The 20,173-nt window shown below is 45.5% G+C and overlaps 6 protein-coding genes across 6 annotated transcripts; 3 read left to right on the top strand and 3 right to left on the bottom strand.

Moving 5' to 3' along the window:
• Positions 1 to 655: 655 nt before the first annotated feature.
• On the top strand, positions 656 to 2,246 carry AOL_s00007g282 (uncharacterized protein; the record flags this gene model as incomplete). The annotated part of the gene is made up of 2 exons (XM_011120183.1): positions 656 to 979; positions 1,050 to 2,246. The coding sequence occupies 2 exons, from the start codon at positions 656 to 658 to the stop codon at positions 2,244 to 2,246; spliced, it is 1,521 nt and encodes a 506-aa protein (XP_011118485.1).
• Positions 2,247 to 2,995: 749 nt separating this feature from the next.
• On the bottom strand, positions 2,996 to 5,957 carry AOL_s00007g281 (uncharacterized protein; the record flags this gene model as incomplete). Its single annotated transcript, XM_011120182.1, has 2 exons — positions 2,996 to 5,587; positions 5,745 to 5,957. The coding sequence occupies 2 exons, from the start codon at positions 5,955 to 5,957 to the stop codon at positions 2,996 to 2,998; spliced, it is 2,805 nt and encodes a 934-aa protein (XP_011118484.1).
• A 6,303-nt stretch (positions 5,958 to 12,260) lies between these two features.
• AOL_s00007g280 (uncharacterized protein) lies at positions 12,261 to 13,348 on the top strand (the record flags this gene model as incomplete). Its single annotated transcript, XM_011120181.1, has 2 exons — positions 12,261 to 13,045; positions 13,141 to 13,348. 2 exons carry the CDS (start codon positions 12,261 to 12,263, stop codon positions 13,346 to 13,348), a joined length of 993 nt encoding a protein of 330 aa, XP_011118483.1.
• Positions 13,349 to 13,700: 352 nt separating this feature from the next.
• AOL_s00007g279 (uncharacterized protein) lies at positions 13,701 to 15,628 on the bottom strand (the record flags this gene model as incomplete). Its single annotated transcript, XM_011120180.1, has 5 exons — positions 13,701 to 14,100; positions 14,167 to 14,434; positions 14,504 to 14,826; positions 14,898 to 15,397; positions 15,479 to 15,628. The coding sequence occupies 5 exons, from the start codon at positions 15,626 to 15,628 to the stop codon at positions 13,701 to 13,703; spliced, it is 1,641 nt and encodes a 546-aa protein (XP_011118482.1).
• Positions 15,629 to 17,509: 1,881 nt separating this feature from the next.
• Positions 17,510 to 17,948, bottom strand: AOL_s00007g278 (uncharacterized protein; the record flags this gene model as incomplete). The annotated part of the gene is made up of 2 exons (XM_011120179.1): positions 17,510 to 17,763; positions 17,837 to 17,948. 2 exons carry the CDS (start codon positions 17,946 to 17,948, stop codon positions 17,510 to 17,512), a joined length of 366 nt encoding a protein of 121 aa, XP_011118481.1.
• A 1,117-nt stretch (positions 17,949 to 19,065) lies between these two features.
• Positions 19,066 to 19,994, top strand: AOL_s00007g277 (uncharacterized protein; the record flags this gene model as incomplete). Its single annotated transcript, XM_011120178.1, has 2 exons — positions 19,066 to 19,600; positions 19,660 to 19,994. The coding sequence occupies 2 exons, from the start codon at positions 19,066 to 19,068 to the stop codon at positions 19,992 to 19,994; spliced, it is 870 nt and encodes a 289-aa protein (XP_011118480.1).
• Between the last annotated feature and the right edge of the window lie 179 nt (positions 19,995 to 20,173).

Raw genomic sequence — 20,173 nt, 5'->3', positions numbered from 1 at the left:
TATTTGTATGCGGTTCTTGCACCTTATATCCGGTCGAGCTCAGTGTCCCAAAAAAACTACCGCATGACGAGTTCGGGTTATGCACTGCTTCCCCTTAAGATCGATGCTGCAAATTCGAATTATGATTTAATGACTGCACCGGCACCTTCAAGATGTTCTTTGCGACTACGGTTTCCCTATCACCTGCAGACTCTTTAGTCTAGTTCCATGGTGCTTCCAGAGATGTGTCGTTAAATAGCCCGTAGTTTGTGGTGGTTGTTTCAGTCGTCACATGGAGGAGCTGACGTTCTCGAATTTCCGCAGTTTTGGAGGAGCTGCCTGTTCCTTTCAACAGGGTGTTTAGCGGGCACTCGGTTGTCATGTAAACAAAAGGCCGACCTGTTTTGCTGCAACAACGCGCTGCGCACCCAAAACTTCTTTCACAACTTCGACCTCAACTTCGACGACCTCGACATCAACCTCTTCTCCCTTCCAACCACCAACCTCTCATCATCACCAAGCCCTGTTAGCATCACCACCATACTAAGTCGCGTCGCATCAACCACCCCTACTAGTTCGTGCTCATCTAGGCCTGTCCTTCACAACAAACACCTCCCAAATCAACCGCGCTCTACATCCTATTCTTGCGGCCTAACAGCCTGAATATTCGATCAAAATGGCTATTCGAGGGACGGCTCCCGAGAATACCAGGTACCACAGGATGGTTCGCCGACAAACTTTCGGCGAACGCATCGCCAGCTTCTTGAACCCGATGGACAACTGGCTTGCCATCAGTCTCCTCTTCGAGGAGTTCGATTGGGATGGGTTCGGAGAGTCGGTTGCTCTACCAGTGAGCATCGCTCTCAACGTCGCCCTGATTGTTTTCAGGGCATCGTCAGACACTTCGGGAGGGTGGAGGAGATCGTCTCCTCTTGAGGACGTCCTCCGGGACCCCTCACTCCCATACACCCCCAGGTCCGCTTCGTGGTGGGGATACCTAGTATGTTTTTTTCACCTAGTCAAATATTCACTTTTATGATGTCATAAGCTGACTTTTTCTTCTTCTATAGTTCAATATCCTGGCCTATGGCCTCTTCATGTTCTCGGTCTTCAACACTGTCTACACTCTGAACCGCACCCGCCCGTACAGGAACTTCGAACACTCCGTCCACGGACAGGCACCAACGCCGTCCGCCCGTCGCGTCCGGGTGTACTCACCCACCAACCAGTATACGCCGGTCCGCATGTTCAAGTCGGTGTTCCCAGATTTGGGATATAACCAGAACCCTCCAATCCGTGATAGTATCACGGAGGACGAGATCTGGGAAATCCCAAAATGGGATTACACCAACTTCAACCTGTCGCTGTCCGCGTATTTCTCGCCCCTCCACTGTGTCGTCATCTTCTGCCTCCTCCCGTACACGCCACCAAAGACTGGTGGTCTGTTCAGCGAGGCCCCCTCAACTACCTACTCTGCTTCCTGGATGGCGGTGATCTGGCATATCGCCTTGATTAACGTTTTTATCTCGGTTTACCTCCACCTTTTCTTCACGGCCTTTAAGACCCAAAGTGCCGATGACAAATATATCCACGGACAGGTGCTCCACGAATACAGCAGGAAGTTTGTTCAACCTAGAGTCAACCCCCAGATGCGTGATGCTGGGACCAGTACAGAAAACGGCGGATACGCGGTCTCCACCCCGGCAGAACATAAACATGGTTTCAAGACCCGTCCACATCCGGCCTATGAAGGATATGGGCCACAGGAGACAGAAACGGAGAAGAAAGCCCGAGAAGAGAGGGAAAGAACAGAACGACGACAAACTAGCGGGTTGTTTAGTCAATTCATGACTTCAACCCCGAGCAAGGCTACCACTACGAATGCTTCTACGACCACTGGCATGTCTACCGCCAGAAGAGCGAGCGGTATGGGAAATGTATTCGCGCAGGAGAAGAGGATTCCGGCCTGGACCCCTCAACGACTTAACGCTGCTGGAGTACCAGTAACCGAATCGCGACAGAGCTTCGGTCTTCCAGGGGCTGGAGCCCCCCGAGCTGTCAACGCTGGAACAAGCACGAACGGAAGAAAGAGTTTTGCTGGAGGAGACTTGATGACACCAGCCCGCAAAGTTTCTGGAGCTAACCCTGGGTTGGCCACAGGTCCTCGCAGTGTATCGAAACCAGGGCGGAACGGGAATGTTTGGGGCGGGGGAGTTGATTATGGTGTCCCAAGCCCCATGAAGAGGGTTAGCCGTCGCGGCCTCTGAAGATGACGTTTGTTCAAAATATTTTCGTGAACATATTATCCTCGCTCTGTTTTCCTTCAGTCTCCAAACCTATTGCCTTATTTTGCGCTCTACCAGGCTATTTATGGTTTTTTCTCTACACCACCTCACGACCTACCTCCCCATTACGACCAACTCTACCATCACACCCTCTCGTTGTTGACACTACCGCGAATCCCTATCTGAGAAACCTTCCCGTCATAACGCATCTCATACCGGACTATCACCCCCCACTATTCGACTTTTTCTCATCAATACGGCCTGATTATTTGTGAGATGGAGCAACTGAGCTTACCCTTCAATGTTTATACTTGTTCACTCTGTTCTTTTCTAGCGATGTATCATACTAGACTGCGGTTCGGCGTTCTTTCTTGCTCTCTGTTTACTGTATGGCACGGCGTTCATTATTACTAATGTGGATTTAATGTGTATTATACAACCACTGGATTATGAGAGCTCGAGGCTATTAGGAAGAATATATCTCTTATTACCTACGAGCTATAGTGCTCCTGAAAAGAATTTTGCCACGAAAACTTAAGATTAATTAGATTGCGAATGATACCAATGTGATAAGAACAACCAATATCACCAAAAAAAAGACATCAATAATAAAACCAGAAACTCGTAACCGCTAACAGATAACAAAATTATCTAGAACCAATCCTTCTGCAACCCTTTCTATATATACTTGAAACAGATATGGAAAATCGAAAGATAGATAGTTTGAAGATCTAAGCATTATCCCTCCTCAACCTCTCCAATATATCCCCAGCATCCTCACCTGCACCCGGCGGTACAGTTGCCCACAGCGTTGTTTCTGGACTAGGGAAATGTGTCCCATAGCTCGTAAAAGAAAAGTCTTGAAAATCCTCCGGCCTGATGCTAGCTGCTGCTGCAACCGCTAAATCGATTTCGGACGGGTCTAGAAAACTAGCGTCGATATTGATACCAGGGGCAGTGGTAGTCGCTGGTGGACTTGTGGTTCGTGACCTTGACCTCGATCTCGCCACTGTAGCGGCCAAACCTGAGATAGCAGGCGAGGCGGATGGCATTACAAATTCCGGAGAGTTTCCTGAAGTTGAACCGGGGTTCGATGGCTGAACTGACGAGATAGACGGTGAGGGAAGTTGATGTTGTGGTATCGCCGTAGCGGTTCTCCAAGCTGAGAAGCTAATGTTATTCGAAAAATCGAAGTTTGCGGCGTTGGTGTAATCACCTGCAAGGTTATATGCTGCGGCGGGTGATGTTCCAACTCCGAAGCCTTCGAAGACAGTGTTATCTTGCTGTGTGCTTCCCACGGCTTGAGGTGGAGAGGCAGGGTTGTCGAGTACTCTCCACTCTTCTAGTCGTCCGATAACTTTCTTAACCTGTCTTTTCACTTCCTTCAGTCTCCTTGCACTATTCAATTTGTCGTATTTGGCTGCTTTTAATAATGCCTTTGCAACTTCTCGTAGTCGTGCTCTATGTGCCAATACAACTTGGCTCTCCTGCCAACTCCCCTTATCCACACATCCGATAAAATACTCTAAAGCTCGTCCGCAGGCATCAATACCCAATAGCATCATATTCGCCATAGCGATATCCGCGGTCTCAGGTGGGAGCATAGCCCTCGAGAAGACCCATCTATCATCTCCTGGGGCGTCTTTGTTCTCCGACTCGAATCTATCGAGTGCTCCGAGCAAAAACTCTGATGTTTCCAAGAATTTCACCATGGTATCCAATGTAACGCTCCAGTCATCCTCTTCTGCCACGTTTGGAAAGAGTAGGTGAATCATTATGACATAGTATAATACCACGGGCACTGAATGTGCAGTGTTATTTAAATCGTCCGATTCCTTCTTTGCTTCGAGAGAGCGTACTGCTTCCTCAAGAACCTTTCGGATTCGAAGGCAGAGTAGTGGGATGTTTTGGTTATTGATGCCTCTCAGTCTATGCACCGAGACCCAGAACATGTCGTCCTTTTTTGATTCTTCAAGAGCAGTGGAGATATTGCGCGGGTAGAGAGCGTAGATGTGCGAACAAGTCGAAGTCATATTTCTTAATGCCCACCAGGATTTAATCATATAGTCTTGACGACGGCGGGCGGATAGATTACCGCTTCGTTCATCAAGTTCTGCGACTTTTGAAAACCGTCTGTCTGAAGGAAGAGATTCGCTGGCGAGTGGTACGGCGGGTAGGAAATCAGCGAAAGGTGTATCAAATTGCATGAATCCCCAAAGCGTTAGAAGGGATAAAACGCAATTGATATTTTTTAATAGCTCGGTTTCGACTTCTCCGATATCGACACCATTGATCATTCCTTGTCCGGTGATAGGTTTCTCGTTTAACTGAATGAGCGTTTTGTTAGTGCCCGCACAGGCGAGACTGGCGAATGCGGTTCCACGACGACCCTTGCCGATACAGAAGTTGTGCCATGCAAGAAGAAGACATGATTGCATCACTGATAAAGAGAGTTTATCTTCCTTCCGGGCGCCCATAAGAGCGCAAGCGTACTCGAAGAACGGTTCGCCAGCATTGGAACCAATGCGACCGTCACCAATGTAGAGTGCATCGCCGACCATAAGATTAAGCAGGATTTCGTCATGTTTCCCATCGCGGAATTGGCGAAGAAAGAGGGTTTTAGACGCAATACTACTGAGTGGGTGAAGACTAAACCAGCTTTCGATCATTTGAACAATTTGATGCTGTTCAAATCTGGCGAGGGGGCTAGGTTTCTGAGCAGCCATCCCGTTAAGTACAGAGGATGAGAACATCCTAGGACTCGTATCCGCTAAGCAGCTCTTGACGTAAAATTTGCCGGCAGAGTCCTCGAGATGCTGACAACCCAGCCTTCCATACATAATAGCTACCATCTCTACGACTTCTTGTGCCATAAATGTCAAAACCCCGTCGTAAGACATAACGGGGGCTCTATATTGAACCTCCATTTGATCAGCTGGCGGACTTGACATATCCGACGCCGGCGAGTTTGAACTCTTATCGGATAAATCGCGACGTTGAAACGTTGCAGGAGTCTTTGATTCGTCAATATCTTTCATCTTTTGCCCAAAGGTAGATATTGCGCGAAGGTAAGGGTTGTCTGGGATCGGGGCACTACCTTCTCCGCCAAACTCTTGGCGGAAGAAGAGGTCGATATCCTGGGCGATAGTGTTGTTTGGATTCCATGACATGAATGGCCGAAGACGGGTCCAGCTCTCAACGGTCTTGGAAGAAAGCAGTGAAGTCTCTCTTTGGAAATCCGAAGTGGAATATGTGGAACTGTCGCACTTGAAGCTTCCATCATTTTGTGTTGAGGACGTTGTAGTTTGGAGTGCCTCATTTTCCTGCGGATGTCCACGTTGTTAGCAAACAGTGTGCCGAGCCAAATCTCACCGAACCGAATTCGAACTCAGCGAAGAGCATGTTAAAACGAACATCATCGTGCCGCTAAAAATAAAACAGAAGAGGAATTATATGTATATATAAAGAATAAGAATATACCTTGATCGTTGCTTGCATCAATGCAGCCGCCCGTGCAGCCGCAGACGCGGATATCCTGCGAGGCCTTCCCTTCGCTGACTCCGGAGCATAAACGCAATCTAGGTTTCGCTCCGTGCAGGCCTCACATCTCGCCGTCCCGGAGCATTTTATCTTCCTTGTACGACAGAACTGGCAGCTTTTGCGGATAGTTACTGGCCTCCCGTGCGATGACATAGCCGGTCGGGGCTTAGTGGGGCCTGGAATAAAAAAACCGGAGTAGGTATACGTAAATCTGCAGGACCAGTCGACTAGTTGTCGTCACCTGGGCCAGCCCTTACTGGGGGATTTTCGATTTGGCCCACAGAGACAGCGCCTTGGTGGGATGAACAGAAGAGCCTCAACAGAGGGGATGGAATGTCAACCGTATCGCGAACGGCGGGGAATATTGATTGGTATTTTGATCTTCCGGATGTTTGAGGACGGTAATTAGTCCAATGATAGTAAGATCGATATCGATGATGCTGAGTAAACGGTTCCAACAGGGTCGTAAACCAAAGATCTGATATCGCCGGGTCGTTCCGCACCAAGAACTGCCCAGTTGATGCAAGGGAGTTGGATATCGAGGTACCAAGATGTCCTTCGGTCTCGTTAATTTGGGTAAGTCCGAAACACCCAAAACCTTGGAACTGGAAGCGAATAACTTTCCGTTTAAGATTCTTTGTAATCGAAGAGTAAGTTAAAAACGATATCTGTTTAAAATTTTAAAGTATTATGTTGAGCGAACGTGAGAAAAATGTCCGTTGAGGTGGTGCGCGGTGGATTACTTAAGGCACAAGTAGTATGAAGTTTCGTCTGGCCCAAACAGGAACAGTCAAAAGATACGAAAATAATTATAATTAAGCGGCGTCTGCAGCTTGATGACAAACAGACGAAATTCGCTCGGGCTCGGGATATGTCGATGACGAGTATATTTGACCGGAGGGTTTAACTTTCCTTCTGTCTGTCTCGGGGCAAGTTGTGACCGTTATATACCTACTCGTTAGTCTATGTCAGATTCTGTGGGCCCAACCTAAACTAAGAGGAATATTTGGGCATCCCCACAAGCAAGCGATAGTAGAGCTCGATATCAGTTGTCATGAAGGAGCCTTGCTCCCTGCATCTGTCAGCAAACAAGCCTTGAACTTCGTAGGCCTTCGTCACGGATTTCCCGACAGGCAATTATATGAGGCTTGGGTCTCTTTTTTTTATGGATTCGTCTACTAGTTGGGATAGTAGATGGACATGCAGAGTCGGGTTCTTCGTGTCACAGCTTACTCGCACTTCGCATTCCAGGCAAACGGTACGGGTGGTGATCACTTGCAACTTTCGGCACCTCGTCCTGAACCAGCAGCCAAGTCCGCAAACCGGGCAATGCATATCTGACACAGGAACAACGAGATACAGTTGTATTGCAGGGAACAGCTTGCGACCAGCATTTTCCTGTCCTTGAAGCTAAGTTTCAAGGTGTGCCCACCGTTCAATTGGGTTGTCGCCAGGCCGGGTAAGATTTTTGTGAGTGGTGGAGTTAAAAATTATGTACGTCCCCTTGCAATCGGAGCGTTTGTTCCTCCATTGTTGGTGCGGCTAGCCTTAGATGACATAACTGCAACGACTTCAAAACAGTGGTGATTATGAAATATCTACCGGCTTCGACTTCATGGTTCGATAACATCTCGAGCGCTTGGCGGCTCGGGGGCTGCGACGGGACGCCTTGCAGATGGAGCCTTCTAGGATGACAAGACCTTGCAATAGAAAGCTTATTCGATTTTCTGTTCCTGAGGCTGTAAAAAAATGCAACACGTTGTGGAGGGGAAAAGCACCACACTGTCACCCATCTGCATATGTGCCCACGCAATAAATCATATTTTGAGATAAGGCTGAACTGGGACTGGAACTGGTGATTAGGATCAATTACGACGATTACGTCCGGGACATTAAGATTTCGTTTATACGTTACGCCACCGGGAAGAAAACCTGGAGATATCTTCGGCGCATACGTGATCGCAACAGTGCCTCTGTCTTTCATACTTAAAAATTTGGATATCAGCCTGGTTCCATAGTACTATAGTATTGACCGTCAGACTTGCTATTAGCAAATTAATTCGCCAATTAGGTATTTTAGGAGCTGTCTGTGCCGCAGATCAATCGCCGGGCTCAGGCAGCTCCTAGAAACATGCGCAAGTGATATACGCACGGCCAGCATTGCATTAGTTAGTTCATGGGACATATTGCATGAGTATTCTAGATCTAGTTGACGAATAAGCAATGAGATACTGAGAGTGAACCTTGAGGATCGCTCGAGAACTACATTCATGATTGGCTAAGCATCAAACAATATTGACATGTTTGCATTTGCCCCGAGATTAGGGATAGCTTCCTGAATGATATAAAGTGTTTGTAAGCATCTTGCATACTCTTGTGTCTAAGAAGACGGGAGGGTGAGACTATGATGTCCGAATGGAAATGTCCCCCGTCCTTCCGATCAAGTTAATTACGAACTTACATATCCTTTTCTGTCATTAATGACATATATACATATACAAATTTCGAATCAGCTCATGGGTATCCCTTGAACTATATATGCATAATGCAGGAGTCGCCTAGCGGGTATGATTCTTGGGTGGATTTCGGTACGATAATATAGTTTGCATGGAGCATCCACAAGTGTAAATGATCATAAGTCCCGACTCCGGAATTCTGAGCCTCCCTGCCACCTTCCAATCGTTCGTGTGCATGTCTAGCCCAATTTTGAGTTCTGACATGGCACCTTCCTGACCAATATACTCGCAAGATATCATCTAAGCACCCAAAACCTGAATCCGAGTAGAGCGGCTCAACCGAATGTGGAAGCCCTTGCAGAATACGTACGTATACATGCCTGCTCCCAAGTGGGTGAGACGGAAAGATAGATTGAGTGCATACCGTCACAGGATACACTGCTGACGTTGATGCTTTGAGCCGAGATTGTATCAGGAGATAAATTTGCATACATGGCTAACCAATCGAAACTGTTCTTCTTCCTTATCTTGTTAAAGACTCGACCCCTCCCACAGGTTTATGCTTATTCTAGCATATGTGGCGATTTTGACACGGGATGGAATTATAACTCAGAAGACAATCGCCTCCACAATGGAATTAGCCGTCCTAGTCTCTTTCCTAGATATCTACAATTCACGCAGGTGTGGAACGAAGCCGGCTGCCCCGACAGGAAGCTTCGAAGACTCACTGGCTCGGAACGAAACTTGAATACCCGTCACTGGTGTCATTCGGCACTTCTGTCTTTCAATAGATGCAATGTGCGAAAGCGCCCTGCAAGTTTCTAACCCACTTCTGTATGGTTCCGACGAAGCTAACTCATACGTGGTTGTACTTAAGTACTTGCTTATGGGGTGACTGTCGTGTTAATGCATAACGGGCGTATACGTCCCCACCTGTACTGTAGATTGTTGGGAATATTGATATGCTTTAACTTCGAATTGCTCAGAGGTCCCTCGGTAGACCTCAACGGAGCATCTGCAACCGGCATACTGCAGTAATGAGCTCCTATGTTTGAAGTCATAATTAATCACATATCCCAGCAGGATCGACCGGCATCTTTACGTAATTGTAGACGATTGTACTTTATAATCTTTTGATAAATCTTGGAAAAAAATTCAATCCTAGTTTTTCTCACTGTACCGAATTACTTGTAGTCGAATAGCCTGGGATAAATCTAAACCACAAGCTTATAGGACCTTTTGTTTCTAAATATCCGTTAGTAGGCAAGTTTTGGGATTAGGTCATGCATCATCAAGATATCTCGATTTCCCTATATCAATGTCTGACTCTGGTTTCTAGTGGGATATATCACGTTTGTAATTGGTCGAGGGCTTGCTTCAAAGATAACGAGTAGTGAAACTACACATTTGTGCACTTTTCATAAAATCGTGAGGATACGTATATACATGTAGGTATTGTGCAAATTCGCTTCTGGTGTCCTTGTGTCTTGTCCCAAAAAATACCATTCTCCAAATATTGGACGAGAGTGAACATGTGATTTAAAGATTGATACCATTGCTCATAGAGGAAATCAAACCCGGCATGGTAGCTTAACATCACTATTCACAATTTCACGGTTGTAGGCTTGGCTCTGCTCGTTTAACATCATGCCTGGTTACTTGATATCATGAAAAATTAGCCGATTGATTCAATACTAGGACGGACTACGTATATCTTAATTATTTCAGTATCAATTCTATCCGTCCGATGAATTATTCTCAAGAAAAACTATAAACCTCCGTGAGACATATACGCGTACGGATGGTATGTTGGACACGGAGACATGTGGACTGCTGACTTTTGAGTTGACCTGACGTTTTAATTGAGACTGGTCTTTAAGCTGGATGGTATTTAGCCCAGAAGGCTCCCCTCTTATAATTAGCTTAGATCCTTTATATCGATTTCGCCTTAGGTATTTGTTCGCTTGTATACATCTACTACATGTCCTTTAATACGATATTATAGCTCTATAGCAATAGCTATTGCATATTGGAAGCGAAGCATGCCTTATCGACTGACGACTCGACTGCTTCAAGGTGTTCGAAGCTAGCTTTGTGGATCTGCAAGCAAACCTCACAACGCAAACCAATTGGGAATCCAACATGTATTCAGCCTCGCGAACAACGGCTGCGCCACCATGACGAGGAGATCCGAATTAAGAGTCTGAGTAATCAGGCCTCCACTGAATTTCGAGGAAAAAGAAGGGTCGAGGTGTAATCGGGTTGCATATTCTTTTGGGCTGGTCGGACTTTTTTCTTTCTCGAAACGGCTTTTCGATTCGACTTTCCAACAATTCTAGATTCCTGATGTATGGGTATTACGTATCGTTGATGGGCTGTTGGGAAGATAGTCGGTCTCTGCGCCTTCGAGGTGAACTCGGCCTTCGGAAATAAAAATTGCGACTGGTCAGGGTTGTGAGATGTTGGATTGTCGGAGCGGATGCAAGAGAGGAGCCGATACTAATTCGCAGAAAAGGTACGGGTCTGGGCCATGGGCAGCCCACAAGCAGCTCCGCATTGAATCTGCTCAAGAATTGATTTGTGTGGTGCTTCAAGGGCGAGGTGAAAGTATAGGCTATGGTATATCCTAGTTAGAGCTACAGAGAGGGACGCAGGCTACATACCTGTCACGAGATTCAGGGTAAGTACGCAATATCAATCCTTTTGTACAGCACGACGTCGACGACAACAATGTAGGACTGTGATTCACTTTAACGTTAAGGACAACGCGCGTTTTTAAGAAGAGCTAGAGAGGCGAAGCTCTACAGAAACTTTAGAATTGATATTCTTGACAGTAACTGGTGTAATTAGCACGTGTGCGTTATTTTATATACTGTCAACTAGTTTTGCGTCCCAAGCTATCATTTAAAGCTTATGATCAGGATATATCTCGACATTCAGCAACGAAGGGCTTGCGTTACCACCTACATATCCGCGCGGACGGCAAGTTCCACATGTCGGATAATTCAATCCATGTATACTGTTGATTAACGGAGTCCGACTCTCAAGTTTTTGTCGATAACATGACCTGTCCCGGCTAGACTGCTTCGACTGGGGTTAAGATTGATCAGTGAGCTGATGCGTCCAACGACAGGAATCGAAGAATTAATTGACCACCATGCGCATTCTATGCGATCGATCCTAGCTGAATCGCTATCGGGCGAATCAAATAATCTGGTTCCGAATCGATTCGTATTTCTGGACCCTGGAAAACCCCACAATTGTGCTTCGCCAAGCGTCTACCCGCACATGGGTTTCCCCCAAGTTTACATCTAAAAAGCTTCGGGCCTTTTTCAACATTATTATTATTAGAAATTAACGAGGATAGAATTTACTTTTCTCTTCGAATTTTTGTGGGCTATTTCCTTTGTACAATTTGTGATGATGCTTTCACTGGGGATTTTACATAGGGCGAATACGACCAAAAAAGGAAAGGTTTTCCACGGCGAATTCGAAATGGAGACTTTTGAGCCAATCAAGAGAGAGGATCTAATCAGATTACCACAAAAACAACACCCTTGGCGTCGATTTCAACGCGATAGTAACGTTGGGATTTATTAAACTGGGATGCGGTTGCTGAGGACCGACAGATATACTTGTTTTAGCCTTTAAGGTCATAAAGCAATCCCTTTCGAATACGTGGACAGTCTGAACTTAGGATGAACGGTAATTGGGGGGTGTTTATCCCCTTTCAAGTGAAGGAGACTGAGGAGAAGGATTTTATAACTATATAAAACGTCAGGCCGCAGCGGCGAGCGGTTCTTTAATTCAAATCAATGGTCGAGATCCTAAGCACTTCGGCTTCGAAACTAGATGCAAGCCTCTAACTGGTATAGTTCTTCCTCTTCTATCGTCAGGCTTATAGAACTCAGCGTAAAAAAATTATATTAACTAATTAGACATTCCGAATTATATAACATTTACAGGAGCGGATACATCTATACCCCCGTATACAGACGCCATGTCGGAAAGACCTAGAGTCTCAATCTTAAAATGCAATTGGGACCTCTGTCCTGTCTCCGTCAGTTGGTTCGGGTACCGCCCTTCTCTCCCAATGAACATCACATTCCTCGCAATCTTTACGATCGCTTTTACAGCCCACGTCTACCTCGCCGTTCGTTACAAAACCCATGGCTTCGGGATTTGCATGTCCATCGCCTGCTTTCTTGAGATATCCGGCTACGCCGGGCGGATCCTCGCGTACACAAATCCGTGGTCACTTCCCGCATTCTTCATCCAAATCAACGGTGTCGGGTTGGCTCCAACCTTCTTTGCGGCGGGTATATACCTATGCTTGACTAGAATCGTTATCGCATATGGTGCCAGAATTTCTAGAGTACAGCCGAAGGTTTATACGTACTTTTTTGTTGTTTGCGACATCATTTCGTTGGTAATCCAGGCGCCTGGAGGAGCTCTATCTTCTATCTCGGCTAGTCAAGGAAAGCCACCGAAACTTGGGGCGTATGTTGGACTATCTGGTATTTGTTTTCAGGTATTGGCGTTATCGATTTGGCTCGGTCTAGGCGCAGAATTCGCGTTACGGTGTAGGAGAGTCGGGATGGAGGCCTGGGATCCGAAGTATGAGAAGATGAGGAATAGTTGGAGATTCAAGGCCTTTCTGGCAGCGCTGGGGGTTGCAACTGCGGCATTGTATGTCAGAAGCGTCTATCGAATCGCGGAGTTGAGTGGGGGGTATACGGGGCATTTGGCAAAAGATGAGCTGGCCTTTTGCATTTTGGAAGCAGTGTGAGTACCACTCTACATATATATATGCGATTGAAACTGTGCACGTGGGTAACAATTTATGGGATCTGTGCTGATTTTATTTGCACTTTACGCAGTATGATTGCAATTTTGTCACTTGTCACCGCGGCTTTCCATCCAGGTTATGGATTCGGAGAGGATTATGTTCTTATCACGGAGCAGAAGGCGTCGTATCCAAGGCCATGGAAGAAGAATGCGTTCTTTATGAAGGATTTGAGGACTGAAGAGGTTATCATAGAGCTAAATGAGCCGCGCAAATCTTTTGTACGAACGGATGGGGTCTGATCGTTGATCTTAACTTTGGTGCCGAATACGGGTCAAATGCATGTCCGACGGCATACTACCTGGTTAGCTTACAAGACTACAAATTTATAGAACAATAGCGGATAGATTTTTTTCTGCATTGGTTATTATTAATTAACATCTTTTAATTAATTTTTGATGAAATTAGTTTACAATATTTGGAGAGTTAATTCTAGATACGTCAGTCATTTCAAATTCAAGTGTGAGATTCATATAATATAGCAAAAATGATGCCTTATATCCAAGACAAAGATGGCAGCTCCTTTTATATAAGACTCTCAGACACCCACTGTCCTCCCAAAGGGTATAGTAGTGCGCCCACAGGAAGTCATGATTACATAACCCTAGGTGGTGCCAATTTGACGAGAGATGGCATACCACCCTTTGGCTTTGCGCTACCTGCCAGGACTTGATAAACAAACTCCCCGCGGACCTCGTTAACGCCGTTGGGTGGAGGTGGTTGTCTTTGTGCTTCAATATTAAACTTCCTCAGTGTCAATGCCATAATGACCTTCGTTTCAATCATAGCTAATTCTTGCCCGATGCAATTTCTAGGGCCGCGTTCGAATGGCCTCCAGGCTTCCTTGGGGATTTCTTCCTCAAGCCATCGCTCGGGACGGAATTCGTAAGGATCTTTCCAGTATTTGTCGTTAACATGTACGGGGAGGGAAGCAAGCCAGACCATTAGTCCATCAGTATCATAGAGGCTGCCCTGATCATCTTTGACGAAAAATCTGTACATTTGAAATCCGTATTAGTAGTTGTTATTGGCTCATAGGAAAGCATGGCTATTAACATACCCTTTTACTCCAGCCCTAACTGAACTCGCCGGTGGATACATTCGGAGAACTTCGCGGATAATAGCTGTGCAATATTCCATCTTGTTCATCAAATGCGGGTTCTCAGCCAACATTTTTGGGGCGTCGTCTAAATTAGTTCCGAAGATTTCGTCAAGTTCCTGTCTTGCTCTGACCATCTTCTCTGGGAAGTAAGATAGCTTGTGGAAGATATAGCAAATTGTGGAGCTAGTTGTATCATGGCCAGCGAACACGAAGATCATCATTTGTGCTGTTTGGAGTCTAACATTAGGAACAAAAAAATCAAACCTTTGAGAAATTTATATATGTATGGACTTACTAATGGCATGCTTTCTAAATTCCTCATCCATCGCGGTAACATTGCCTTCTTTCTGTTTAAAATATGTTTCGAGTGCAAGATCAACAACAGGCTTGCCCCTCTTTCCAGACTGAAGCATCGGATCTCTTGTTTTGAAACGCTTATCGAGGAAGCTACCGAGGATTCCTCGCATGGTACGCTGATTCCACCAATACACAATTGGGCGCATTGGATGCCATCGGTACCACGGGTTGTATTCAACGGCAGCGGGTAGCCAGCTGATCTGGGACTTAAAGGCTTCGACGAGGGGGTGGGTCCGGGTCTGGCTTTCAAGTTCTTCGTCTCTATAATTCAATACATTAGGAATATATCCAATACTACGATTTGGAATGAATATTTTGTATAGGATGCTTACACAACCACGCGACCGATAATGTCGATGGTAAGACAGGTTGTTAATTTTTCAAGGTTAACAACCTTGCCACTGGCAGCGGCTTGCTCCATAACTTTACAGAAAACTTCACAGTCTTTGACGATTCCGGGTACCAATGTCATCAAGTGCTGTGCTGCAAAGCCGGGGTTGAAAACTGATCTCCAGAACTTCCAGAAGTTGCCATCTGATGCAACTAAGTTTCCAGGTCCGGAGAGGGGTGTCAGAATCGGATCAAGTTCCTTGATAGCCTTAGGAAGAGAATATTGTTGAGCGCATTGGTAGGCCATGTTTGGGTCGCAAACAACAACCATAGGGGAACCCATCGGCCAGATATCAAGATACATGATACCCTTCTCTTTGAGACCGTATTTTTCTAGGAGAGCTGGTAGTTGAACGTGCGGATGGGCATCCATCGGGATTTCCTGGGTAATTTTCGCCATTACGAGAAGGTGACCCAATAGCCAGTGGTGGGGTGGTTGAGGCTGAGAATTTCATGATATTGTTAGGCCATGATGCATGATACATCGTTTTAAAGCCACCTGGGCTAACATTTGGGATCTTACGAAGTCGGGGCTGTTTCTGAATCTTCGTCGCCAGTAGACACCTTCCGCAATAAATCTTATAGTACCTTGGAGTAGATAGACACCGAGTAGGCCGGCGACGGCATACTTAACTTGTGTCGCCGACACAGCGGAGAAATCGAATTGAACCATGGTTGTCGTACTAGAGTGACAGCTATCGATATCAAGATCTAGAGGAGACGTATTCGAGGTTAAGTGGGGAAGCCTTTTATTTTAAAAAGAAGGAATCAAAGAAGGAATCAAAGAAGGGATCAAGTTGATCACGTTGAGGCTAATTGTGCCAGGGGAAGGAAAGGAAGTTGGAATCGATGGACTACAACTGCAAGTCAACCGAATAGCGAAGTCGGGTGGTGCCTGGAGACCAGGGAAGAACCTCGAAACCTTGCCGAAGGTAACACAAAGGAATTATCTCGGGCCAACCTGCCCTAACACTTTAAGGCGTAGTGTACCGCGTTGGATCTACAGGAGCACGTTATCAATATCGATTGTGCGACTGTTCCAGAGTCTGATTTTCGTTTACGGTCTCGAGTATTAGTACAGAAGGGTTCCATTCCAGATATATTCTGGTTTAGAAATGGGGGGATGCCCTGAACATCCTTTTTAATTTTTGTCTTCTTGCTGACATGCCACTGTATGTTAAATTCACAGTTTGTCCAAAAGCGCTCTAATTGAGGGCTCAAGCAGGGTTTCTGAAGTGCAGGTCTCCCGTGTGCTCCTTGCAATCCACGCTGGCATTTTGCGCTTCAGATTGTGAAATATCATCTTCAAAACCGCCCTATTCCGATCCGGATATGAATAATCAACATGGGTGAACTGCTTTCGTTGTTCCTCTTCTTCGCGGCTTACATCTCCTAAATTTTAGCCTATTGTTTAAGGATCTTAAAATGTTTGAAGCTGACAAGCAAATTTCCGACACGTAAACTAGCGTGTACGGGGGGTATTGTGGAGGCTTTTTGGAAGCACAATACTCCAACATCACAACCAATAAGGTGTTAGTTATTCGTCAACCCAAGCTCTAATCTGGCAGTTGTTGCGCTAGCGCTAGATCTAAACGGGGGGGTATCTCACTTGAAAGTTGATCCCAGCCAGACGGCACATTTCGAACAGGGTAAGAATTTAGAACCAATTTGGTGGGTCCGCTTACCCAGCCCTAAGATATCATGATATCAGTGATAACTCAGCCGTTACGCTATTGCCGATATATGTTTTAGTGCTCTGCAGCTCTGCGGCTCTAGTTGGCAATCTAATCCCGACATGCCGACTGCAAATTAACAACATAGCTAGTATCTCAACGAAGTCATTTATTATTTCTTTGGAATCAAAAGCTACACGTGCTTTTAAACGATATTAAATCTATGGTATATGGACATTTCATACGTATCCGGGCCAAAGGTTTCGGGATTTCAAAGACGAATTTTACAAACGGGTACGTATCGGGTTGGCTACTCTTGTATGAGTTGACAATTAATATTCGGGCTAGGCCGCGGCCGGTGGGAGCGATAGAAGGGGTAGTAGTTACAATGAACTCCAACTCTTTGTCTGGGTAATACATGTATACAATTGATATATTTCTGGAATCTCACTTCAATAATTCCCTGCTAAGTACTTGATGAGTCGCTACCATACAACAGCAGTCCATTTAGCGACACGAGATAGGTGCATACGTACGTGTGGGCCTTGAGGCTGACTTCACCGGTAGATACGTGGTCAACCTATTCCTGTCTGAATGGCTGTCTTGTACTAAACCGGGTATCAGGTTGCTCAGTTGGTCAGGTGGATATTGGCTCGTATAGCTATAATTTTTCGTGTCATATTTGATATTGAACTTATATTTCGGTCTACATGTCTATATCTAGGTACAAATAGGTAATATTCTTTGGCTGGTCCGTTCATGGTTTACACATGAAGCCTAGTTTGGAATGGCTTTGAAGGATACAGATCTGACTACGGCCTGCAGATAGTTTAGATGCCATACCCTATTCCTTTATTTTTCAAGGTCTCTAGAAATCTCCATTACTCCATATACCCTCCCCAGTTGATAAAAACACCTTCATAGCCATGACTGCAGTTCGAACACTGCATCTTATGAGCATATAATCGAGTCTGAGGGCCACCTGCCATAACCTCGAGGATAAAATCCCGACTATGAACCCTAGCTGTCACAGCATTATGAACCAAATCGTCCAAACCAGAGAGCTTTCCACATCCACCGCACTGCATACGTTCCCGACACATGACATTTCCCTTTACATGGCTGATGGTGTCCTCTAAGAGACCGCTCGTTAGCATTTGGTATTCCATGGTAGAAGAATAGTGCAGCTTCTGTATATGTATATATACCTTCGATTTCGAGGATTTTGGCAATATTTGAACGCTCCTCGCTTGTGAGGACCCAGCGAAAGCCAGTGGTTTCCTTTGAGGGGTTCGTGGATGTTTCGTTGTGGAATTCCATATTGAAATCGACAATTTTTCTCTCTTGGAAAACTAGAAATTTGATGATTGATCGAAGTTCAAGTATATAGCTGAGTGAATGAATGATGAGAAGAAAATGTCTAAGTGCTTGAAGAGATTCGGGGCCCCTTTTATAGATGGAGATATGTGACATAGATTGATCTTAAGTCTTTGAATCTGCTTTTTTGTGATATCTTGATAAGAATGGATCCTATTGACTTACACTTTGTCTACCTCTTGCGAGAACGGAAAAAATAATAGCTATCGAATATTCATGCAGCGTATGGCTGTTTGACACGGGAGAGGTTCACATTCCAGATGCATGCAAGATCAAATCTAGCTAACCCTGCATCGATTCTGAGCACTTGAGTGGCTACACAGATCGATCTCCCCCAGCTATTGCTCTTTTAGTCATCGATGCGAGCGACGAAGTAAGGTCGATATCGGTGTGATACTACATGCTTCACCTGCAGACGCGATCGATGATCTCAAGGCGTGTGAACGTGTACGATATCTCATCCAAACAATCGATCAATTGCCCTGATGAAGGAAGGAAATCAGGCCCTTTTTGACGTCCGAACTCGCAAAAGGAATCCAGATCTTTTGTAGGTCCCAGAACATAGGCTTTACTATTCCATGCGGATTTTTTCGCCCTGCGCCTGCTAATAGCTAAGTATATAGCTCTAGCTGTCGGTAATTCTGCAGACAGAAGATCTGGCATTGGCGGACGTCATTCCTCGTCTAAACGTTAAGCAGGCCTGTTGCCTTTGTAAATCCCAACGTCAATAGAGACTTTGGCTTTGAATAAAGAGTTAAGATATTTCATCATCGGATGACAAGGCTGATTTTCTTGAAACTTAACTATGATATTTGAATACGAGACCATCTCAGCTATATAAGTAATTAAGTACTTAGTATATAAGTTGTTTGAGCTGCCTATTTGCCATGTTTACAACTTGTCGGGCTTCAATACCACCGACGACAACACATTTCTAAACGAAAATATACAACAGGTCAACACATTTTACCCATATCCGCGAGACCGAGATAGCTTCGCACTCTGCGACAACGGGTTACCTGACTGCCGATTTCTTGCATAAACTTACTTTGCGTCTACAATGTACTCTTTACGAGCGACTGTATTGCTCGCAATCTTCGGTCTAACCGTCTCTCAACCGCCAGTCGAGGACCGGGTTTATCCCTTAAACGCCACAGGCGCACGAAGATTCCCGGCACCTGACTATTTAACCCATCTCAATCCCGCAGAATGGACGGCCCGTGTCGCCCTCACTAGAGATGATTACTTCGAAGGAGACAACTATCGTACCGCTACTTGGCTAGATACTCCAACTAATGTCCCCGTGAACGGATCCTTTGTGATTCGAGACGTCTGCCTTTTCATGCCAATGCCAAAAATAAAGCGAACCGAAGATATCGACTACTCGAAGGGTGAGAACGGGTGTAATGATGTTCTTGGAGGGGAATGTGTGGCAAAACTTAAGAGTTTCCTGTCGACACAGTATGAAGCACGCACGGCTCAAAACGGTACTATGAATTGTAACTCTACTCGGAACGTGGGATCTTGGCGTCAGTATATTTATAATATTTGTCCAATTTACGAAGAGGCTGGGGGTAGTGGATTTTCATTTAAACGTGAGTATAGCGGTATCGATGATCCTGAAAAGGTAGATCGTATGCTAACCGGTCTTTAGAGTTAATACCTTCGAATCATGAAGCTGGAAATCCACTACATGGTGACGGAGAGACGCGTTGGATCGCTATGGCCACACCCAGAAATACAACTGACGTATCGCCGGAGGAGCAATACGACGAAGTCAGCCAATATGTCTTCACATATACCCTCATTTCTGGACCGGAATACGAGAATCCAGGCGAGAAGCCCACCGTAGAAGTGGTATGTGTAAAGGCTGAAAATGTGGTTGAGGGATCCCGAGAGCTTCCAAGTTCAGCCAGTTTTCTAGGCGTTGAGCGGCAGGTGTTCATGGTGACCTTTGGATTTATGGTTATTAGTGTTTTGTTCCTTTAAGCAGATATTTTTGTTCATCCCCTTTTTCGGTTACTACATTAATGCTATAATATGCATATGGCTTCTCTTAAAGTTGTACATTGTTCGACTACCCTAGATTTTATAATAGGATAAAGGAAGATATCTCATGATCAGTCAAAGAGATGATATAAAGCAGATCTTGAGATTATCAAAGTTAG

This window comes from Orbilia oligospora (genome assembly GCF_000225545.1).
Source record: "Orbilia oligospora ATCC 24927 unplaced genomic scaffold scaffold00007, whole genome shotgun sequence".
Classification (NCBI taxonomy): domain Eukaryota; kingdom Fungi; phylum Ascomycota; class Orbiliomycetes; order Orbiliales; family Orbiliaceae; genus Orbilia; species Orbilia oligospora.
This window is presented reverse-complemented; position numbering and strand designations above follow the sequence as displayed.